This window comes from Convolutriloba macropyga, chromosome 9, assembly GCF_964194025.1.
Source record: "Convolutriloba macropyga chromosome 9, txConMacr16.3, whole genome shotgun sequence".
Taxonomy (NCBI): Eukaryota; Metazoa; Xenacoelomorpha; order Acoela; family Convolutidae; genus Convolutriloba; species Convolutriloba macropyga.
The window spans coordinates 22,060,157-22,069,611 of record NC_134476.1 but is presented as its reverse complement, the minus strand read 5'-3'; the positions used below and the strand labels follow the sequence as shown (position 1 = coordinate 22,069,611).

The 9,455-nt window shown below is 35.5% G+C and overlaps 1 protein-coding gene across 1 annotated transcript in view; it reads left to right on the top strand.

The window, feature by feature from the left end:
* Positions 1–9,455, top strand: part of LOC142346155 (uncharacterized) — a 132,420-nt gene that overhangs the window by 76,416 nt on the left and 46,549 nt on the right. Inside the window, exons 13-14 of the mRNA XM_075398664.1 lie at positions 3,377–3,550; positions 7,071–7,228. Coding sequence (XP_075254779.1) covers positions 3,377–3,550; positions 7,071–7,228 — 332 coding nt within the window. The remainder of the gene's footprint in view (positions 1–3,376; positions 3,551–7,070; positions 7,229–9,455) is intronic.

The window sequence follows — 9,455 nt, the reverse complement described above, 5'->3', positions numbered from 1 at the left end:
AATGTGTATATATAAAAAGGTTTGAAAACACACTCTCGTTTACAAAAAAAAACTCATAAACTGACAACCTATAACCTAGTTCAGCCGCTCTTAAAATTTTCTGTATGTGTTACTTTGCATTCGTCCTAAAATTATAAGTATATTTGGATGCCAATTTTAAGGCAACCCATTTTTGAGTTTAGAAGCACCTTTTGAAAAAGGGAAGGTATTGCAAATTAGAAAATATGAACTTTAATATAAAATTTTTTTCAATAGACTGTAAACCCTTGGTTTACAGTCTATTGAATTTCTCAAGAATTTTTTGTTGGCCATTTTTGCGTTATCACACATTAAGTTGAGGGATTCTCATTGAATTGGAAGAAGTCTTAAATCTGGACAGAGAAAACTGAGTAGTGTTTTTTTCCTGCTCAGGGCTTGCCAAGTTTTGCCTGCCAAAACTGGATTTGAGGAACATATCGTATGGCCTTTTCTTGACATTTGATCTGAATATAGGTCCAAAAATAATAGAAAAGGTTTGCTAATCGTTCACTCTTCACACTACCAGGTAAAAGCCAAAGACTTGATTTCTGTTCAAAGCTATCCAAAACTTACATTTTCTCCTCTAACACTTTGCTTATGGAAAATCTCCGGAACATTCAGGTAACTGAAATTTTAATCTAGAAGGAAAGTTTTGATGCCGGAGAAAACCCTCGTGAATTGAATTTTCAGCCCAGATTCACTTAGAATTAGTGATCATGTTTTGAAGTATTGTGGATCTTTGTCTTTCCGGTGCATTTTGAAACTTAATTTCGCTCCAACTGCACATCTCAAAATATATCTGAACCCGTGAGAATGAGCGTTCAGTACAGATGCAAGATCTATCCCCTCACCTTAGTGGGCAAATAACTTTTACGCCCCTGAGGCGTACCTGCTACTTTTAACATAGTAGCGTGCGATATAGCAACAACAAAATCTGAACAAATTTGGTACAGTACTTCAGCAGATATTAACAAATTTCTCAATTATACTCCATTTATTCAGCTATATTTATAGCTCAAAAATGCACAAAAACATTCTTGACGGCGTTAAACGACTCCTCTAGCGTGTTTGTGGGAGTAAATTCAGAACCCTTTTGCGTTCATGGTTGAGTCAAACCTTCATGATAAGATGTGAAAAAGTTTCCCGCCTCGTCATGAAGGTTAAGGTGCTTCATCAGTTTTGATACAAAACAACATACACCGAAATTTGACAAATTAATGAAAATGGAAAATATTTTGAATTAGCAGGAATCATTGATATAGTTAACTTAAAGGGCCTGGGTATTGTCTGGAAATTACAAATTGTACTCAGAAAAAGCTGTTCGATTACAAAAGCACACCTCAGCCAATAAATTCTTTGATTGGACATTGTTTTCAGGAATCAAATTGAAAAACCGTTCAACAACAAATTTTCCAGACAAACAATTTACATTGCATGCAGGAACAACTTAGGCGCCCGAATTTCCTATGTTAATTAGCAATTGAGATGCCAACGCTATAGAGAAGTTCAAAAAAATATAATACCTTGATTCACTTTTTTTAAAGAGGTCAAAAGCATTTATCGTTGCGCATTTGAAGATTCTTCCAAAATCATTCTTGTAAATAGTTTAGTTTAAGTATTCAGATTGTAGGTCTGCAAGAAGACTCGTGTTGTGGTGGATGCTCAAAAATAACTGAATTTTCAAATGGGCCAAAATAGGAATTAAAAAAGATTTTTCTGGAACCAGATTTGATTAAATTGAACAGAACGCAAACCAAACACTTTAAATCTTCTTTTCTTTCTTATAAACTGTGGGCCTGTATTAAGTAACTTATGTAAAATGCTATGTAAGTGGTACTGAATGTTTCATAGTAAAAAGAGTGCTAATTTTATTTTCTTCACTTAAATCGCAAGACTTTTATTTTTCGAACATCATTTTACAGCTAACCTCTCTTTGAGACATAACACATAAGCATTTGTCTTGTTTAAAAAAGAATTTTATAGTTTTGACGTTTTCGATGGATATTTGGAGTTAAACGTTTTTCTGGTTGATTATTGACATTAACTACAAAAGATATTAGTGAGAAACTCAACTAACGAAAAAGTTGTGAAACTTAAATGTAATTCTCTCACCAATTAGGAACCAATTAAAACTAAATTCAATAGTCTCATTTCTGATATTTAATAGACAAGACACAGACAAGAGGAAATGGCACCAAAATCTTTGATGAATTTTTAAAGGCGCCAAAAATTTAAAAATTTATTTTTTACAGAAACTAGAGCACAATTAACTGAACCGACTGCAAACAATTAAAAAAACTCTTCTTTAGTTTACTGTAAACTTTGGGCCTGCAGTATGGGATCTAATCACCAGCTGTGTGTGGGTGCGACTGCCAGTTTTATGTGTAAAACAGTGCAAATTTTGTTTGATCCACTTAAACCGCAAATCTGTTGTTTTTCCGAACTTCAATTCGCAGCTAATATTTTTTGAGACACAATACGTAAGCATTGGTCTTCTTTGGAACAAGTTCTCATTTTTGATGCTTTTGATGAATTTCTGGAGTTGAACGCTTTTCTGTTTGATCAATGACAATAATTGCAGAAGATATCATTAGACTTCCAAAGTTCGGTACGGCCTTACAAGGGGCGTAACAGATTTTTGCTATTTCGAACTGTTTCAAGGTAAAATTTTTTAGCGTCAGGCCTACCTGCAGAGCAAAATAGTGTTTGAAAACAATACCTTGGGAAAATTACAAAACTTGGTACGGCCTTATACGGCGCCGTACTAAGTTTTGTAATTTTTCAAAGATTTGAAAAGTGCCAAAAAGTAATGAAAAAATGACATGTATAAGATGAGCGTTGTTTTTAAAACCGGTTTTAGGAAGGCAAACTTTAGAAATTGGTAACTACATCAATTGGGTACGGTGCCGTAGAAAACTTATTACGGCCTTATACTGTGCCGTACAAAGTTTGGTAAGTATTCTACGGCACCGTATAAGTCTTAGTAAGTTTTCAAAGTTTCGTCTAAGGTGGTCAACATGGGATATTACAACACACTGTGATTGGGGGCATAAGAAAACACTGATTGGGGGAGAAACAGAATAGATCCCGACAAAAATCTGGAGAGATAAAACTTTTTCAAGTTCTCATCGAGAACGCAGATCTTGCTTGATGTGTTCCGTAATGTCTCATTGACATAGCTAAAACGACTTGAGACATGCAGAAGCAAGTTTAAAAACGGCAGATTCCTGTAGTGCCAGCTTTCAGACAGCCAGAAATGTATGATATCATAAGTTGCTATGCTCGTGTTTTAGATGACTCTTTAGATGCCAGGTTTTATCAGTGACTTGATCAGCGTCAAAACATATACTTATTATAGAGACTTCACTTATGGTTGATCCCTGCAGAGGGCAGCTGTGTGTCAGGGTGCAGTTACCCCGCTCCATCCACAACTGATGTACTATTGACCTATGTGACCCCTGGGGAGGAGTACGCCGTCAGACTGACCTCTGAGAGCAACAGCAAAATGAGCGCCCATGCTTGGTTCTATCAGGTATGTATTGATGTGAAAAGCAAACAAGTTTCTTTATATTTTTGCCCTCAACCAATCAATGAGAGTAGTTCAAAAGTTTTTACAGTTCAAACGAATGTAAGCAAATGTACGAAATTAGTAGTTTGTGTTTACGACTCGAAGAATATTGATTTTATTTATATTGATTATAACGTTGCTTTTTTTCTCTCCGATAAAAATCCCTTCTTTTTGCACAGACTAATGACCGCTCACACCCCACCACCCACGTACAACTACGTTTCCACACCCATCTAAGAAAAATTTTTGCCAGACACAGATATCGCTTTTAGCTGTCTGTCTCCTCGAATGAAAACCCATGATATATGTCTTGCTACAAACAGCACAACAAGCACGCCCAAAAACTCAATCATTCAATGTTCCCTTGTACTTTGACTCAACAACTGACACAATTAAACTAGGTAGGAACTTGCTGTTGGAGTAGCTACAGAAAAAGCCTAGTACATGAGACGGTAAAAGTAATGGTCATAAAAACAGCGCCAGAAACGCTTAAAGTGTGTACGTCATTTCACGGCTAAGTAACACGCATTAGACACGTTTGGGCAGTCCTTCAGTAGCGAACATGGAATTAAAAATAAAGCGGTATTATTTCTATATATTCTAAGCGGCAAATGAGCATTTAAGTAGGCTCTTTAGAAAGCTCGTAATTAGGACAATCTATTTAAGATTGTTAGATCTAACATAATAACATCGCAGATAAGTTGAACCATTTTAACCACTTTTTCGAAACCAAAAAATTACGGGACCGAACTCTTATGACTACAAATGTGCACAAAATTCATCAAAAGTCTAAAATAGATAAAATTAACCAATGACAAACAACTTGAGAGTATTGATGCTGTCAGATTAGATTGATGAGACAAAGTTGCGACTGCTTTCTCTGTAAACTAAAAACTTTAAACAATTGAAAAGCTCAATAAGTATGGCGAGATCTAAGAATACGAGATAGGTCACAACTAAATTTAAGTCTCCTTCTAAAAAAAATCAAGGACAGTCTGGTTCTCCTGATAGTGATTGCGAACCCCTGCAAACTAAAAAGGACAAAAGGCGTTAGTCAGCAAATGCCAGCAGCGGGGGAGTTAATTGCGTGGAATTAGAGAGAATGACCCCGAAATGGCCACTGCTGTTCGCCAGATGATCAAAAGAGAGCAATTAAATCGGAGTTTAATTAAGTTGTATACTAAAAATGACCAAGATGTGACCTTTTGAATTTTGAACACCTACAATATGTTACCATAAATATGTTCCCCCCATGCAGAACACCTACAAAACATGTTACCATAAACTGCTCGTGTCTAATTAAGAGTTAGGTCGGAAAAATTTGTGGTAACGTGCACCTCTGAATGGAGTTTCCGCGACAATAGGTAATTTTTTCAACTTGAGCCATCATCTTTAACGATTGACCCCTAATTGACACCTTAAGATCAAATTTTTGGTTTTTGGGAAATTTAGGTTTTCGATTGTGTTTTCATGTATAGAACATTGTACGAAATGACATGCAAAGACACCTCAAACCATTGTTCAATCTTAGGGAGCGTTAATGAGTGACTTATTCATACATGGGAACAACAGTACTTGAAGAACGATTGTGATAAAATCGGGTTGGCGCCAAACTGACATGCGGAAACTGAGCGATAAAACTGGGAAACTTGACTTTCGGTTTTTTTATTGAATGGAATTCCGCCTAGGGTGGTGTCAATTACTTAAATGAATTACAGTGTTTACTATTTTGCTTAAAATTTTTTAATTAGAGATAACTGAGTTTGAGAGTAATTGGTTTTGTGGACCGAAATTCTTAAGAAGTTTTGGAAGTTTCCAGGCCAGTTGGGATACTGTAACGAGAGATTTTAAAGTTGATTTTAGGTATTCGGAGCTTTGTTGTCTCAAAATTGTAAATTGGTCGAGAGTGTTGTTTAATTCATTTTTTTGTACTTTGGAACAAAGTTTTGTGCTTGTGCTTCTAAATCCTTTAATTTATTCAGGGACAAAGCCCCTTTATTAAGGGACAAATCCTTCAAGAGCGGATGAGGGGAAACATCAGAGAGGAGACAAAGTAGTGCTTGCTTCATCATTTTCTTGACTTTCGTTTTGATATTAGTTAGGGCTGATTGACCTTCTGGCGACAGATGCCATACTGTCGAGCCTCGTCGAGAGTCTGAAGGTGACACCCTCTAATAGAATTACACGAAACGTTGAAAGTTTGCTCATATACACTCAAATGCATCAATTTTTTTTATAGCTCTCACATACAACTTGAAAGGCCTTGTAGCGATTGTGTTGGCTAAGTAGGAGAAAATTACCTCTTGTCAAGACAAGGTAATATACCGCAATATGTGCTCTGTGGCCTCAATTTCAATTACGGTTAGTTTTTTTTCTATTTTTTGCGCTTCCATTTGTGAGGTTCTAAGTAGAGGCCTGAATTTCTTATAATTGTGCTTTTTTGAGATCCATTGGGTTTTAGCACATCCTCTCGACTTCAAAATGCTCATTGAAATTTACAAAATTCGCTTTATTCTTTTATATATGTTGCAAATTTGTTTTTCCGGAGCTCGTTTATGGAGTATTGGAAGCCCGCAGACAAAACTATTATTCCATATTTAATGAAATATTGAGAGACTCAATCAGTATTGTCTATGCACTTCCACTGTTGGTTCCATAAATTTGAAATCTTATAGATTTTTATTGCCGTCTCTTAGTTATTTCAAGAAATCCCTATGTGGCAAAATTTTTAATACGGTCAAATGATGCGCTGAAAGGTTTAGACGGGGTGAAATTAACATCATTGTTTTTTTTAATGAACACTTTTGGAGAACATGCGTCTACAATGTTTTGAGGGCCCCCAGATGAACTCCACATCTTTAATTTTAAAAAAACTGGAGCGTTCAATTCTACAAACAAGCGTCGAGATATCACATTTTTTGCTTCTGTTGTTTCGTAATCGGGGATTTTTACGTTTCTATCTTTCTCTCCTTATACTCTACCTCTTATAACAAGAAGACCTTTTAGTCACAAAACCTTTCCGTGATAACGGAATGGACCATAAAATAAAGTGAATGGAACTGTTATCAGATTAATAAGCTATTTTTGACGAAGCTTCTTGTAAATCAACCAAGCACGCAATCTAGGGATTATGCCTATCAAAGTTGGCCACATGGTTTCTTGGTTGCAAATAACAAAATTGGCAAAAAATCAAGGTCAAAGTCATTTCTTTCACCGGAAGTAACGATCAAATTGTTATTCCTAAATTAAGATTTGCCCCCCCCCCCAAAGAAAAAAAGAAATTAAAAATTTCGACATATAAGGCGATTAGTATCATTAATTTATTTTCATTTTAAAAAGTAGAGAGCTTAACCGGGTTGAGTTAAGTTTATAGATTTTACAGAAAGTTTTACATTGGTTTTTACATTATTTAAGATTGGTTTACGTGATCGAGTTCAAAAATCATAATGGGTATTTCCTTTAAGCAAGCTTGTCCCCCTTTTAGTCCACAATTCCAGGGGAGATTATGAATCTGAGGACGGTGGCTGGAGATGACAAGATATTTGTCGAGTTCCAAATCGAGTCTGGAACTGGGAGTGAAATTGAGATTGAATATTCCGGGATGTACTCAAACACAGAAGGAAAATTTACATTTGATTACAGGTTTGTTGTCTCTACACTCGAAATTTCCTGAAATTGCTTACATAGAAACTAAAGGAGTTTAATTGCTAATAAAATATGGACAAACATTTTGTAAACCGAAAACGTAGATGTAAAAAGTGCTCCTCACCCACTGGAAGTATCTTTAGCGACGTTGACTAAATTCTCCAAACTACTTGAGCTGAAGATGCCTCGAAAGTGTGCCTAGTACGTCGGCGACTCAGCTCATCCCATGAGTTTGACAATTAGCATTTGAATGGTGCTAATTTGACTTTTTATTTTTTCTCGGTAATTGAATTTCTTTGTATGATACAGCGGGTCTAACTTGGCTAAAATTATTCGCAGGGCCATCGCACATTTGTGTTTAGCAGACCTCTTGGACAGACCAAGTTTGCCTCCTGAAGACTGCCTAACTTCAAACTTTGTTAATTCAAAGAAGATACAAAAGAATGGCTAAAATGGTCAAACATGTTCAGAGATGTTGTAACAGTGGCTCTATAAATAACTCTAGAAATAAAACTTCGGCAGCAAACGTAAACGAAATAGACTAGGACTTATTAGAAAATCATTTTGGTCGAACAACTATAGTTTTTAAGGCACAGTTGAAGAAAAATTCACACTCCTGATGATTCGTGGAGAAGACTTAGCTGCTTTGAGAAAATTTTTGTATGGATCACCAGCTGTATAATTTTTTTTAATGATGTCTATAAATTAAAGGTATGCTTGGTTGGGGAAATCATGGCTGAAATCATTTCTAAGTTCAGTCGATTCTCAGAAAGTTTTCTTGCGATCAGCCTTGTGCCCACAAATCACCATGGTGCCCACGCAATTTAGTATTTGCCTTTTATTTGTTGCCAGAAACCCTCACCATCGGGTATTCAAAATTTCGTCATCATCAACCCACACAATCGAGTTAAAATCAGCGGTGAAATTATGTCATTGAACCGCTACCAGAAGATACAATTTTATTTCCACTGCATTCACCGCCTGATTTATGAAAATTCACCGCATTCACCGCTTATATTACTCAACTTTGCGTTGAATGGGGGTGACACCTCGACCCGGGAACGAATTTTCAATCGTCACAATGTTGCAAAATTATCAATTAATCTGCCTCTAATGTCCAAATGGTGGTTCAATGTTTGCAAGAATCACGCTCAATTCATGAGCAGACTTTGTTGCGCCATTTTGTTATGCATCTGGTAGCCCAAAAGAAGATCTAGATGTGGGAAAATCTGGAACAATTCTTGATTTGACTTTTACTACAAACATTTGTAACCTAAATTGTTAGGTAAAAACAATTTTGGTTAGATTGCTGTAATTTTTAGGCTAGCAAAAATTTTCTTGCAAACTTATTGAATTTCCACCAGCTGTAAAATTTTGCAGTTTACTATATTTTGAATATCTTTTGAACATTTGAACATTAAATTTTTACTTTTTAACACCGTTTGATTGATCCAATGTCGGTTAACGTATTTAATATATTTAATATCTAATGAAAAAGGTTTACTGTACAAAATAAAAACTTGAGTGCGGAAATTTTACTTTTGTATGTGAACAAATCGAGTAACTAGTCAGAAAATGGCACTAAGAAAAATATTTAAATGTCAGGTATTCCATGTTTTATTGATCCAAACAACAACCTTGGAAAGTTTCAAAATGTTGTAACTTTCAAAAAAGAAAACGCATGAAAATTAAAAAAAAATATATTTATAACAAAAATAAAATTGAAATTGCTTGTATAATGAAAAAAAAAAACAGAGAACGCTAGTAATGAAAACCTTAGCCTTCGACTGTAACTCAATTTTAATAGCTTATGATGATCGAAAAAAAATTGTTTATGCAATTTTTCTTTGCTGTAGAGAATTTTGCAAAATTGGTTTCTAGTGAGGTTGAGTTGGCGCAAAGCAGAACAGCCAAATTGATTATAATGTGCGTCTTTTCTGCATAAGAAAGCAATTCAATGGCGATAAAAGAAGGGGAATTTTTTATATACCTGTATTTCCAAGTACATGTTAAAAACTACGAAACGCCAGTTCCGTTTTACTATATGTCTCTCTCCTAGAAGTATTTTAGCCCTCATTCGAAATTGCATTTTGGTGTTTTTGGAGTCAACGCATGTGCTTTCTCACTTTTAACTTTTGAAGTCATGCTGAAAATGACAATATCTTTGGATACCCCAAAAATGACTCCTTATGCAGGAATACATATGTGCCCAATAACCCGAATC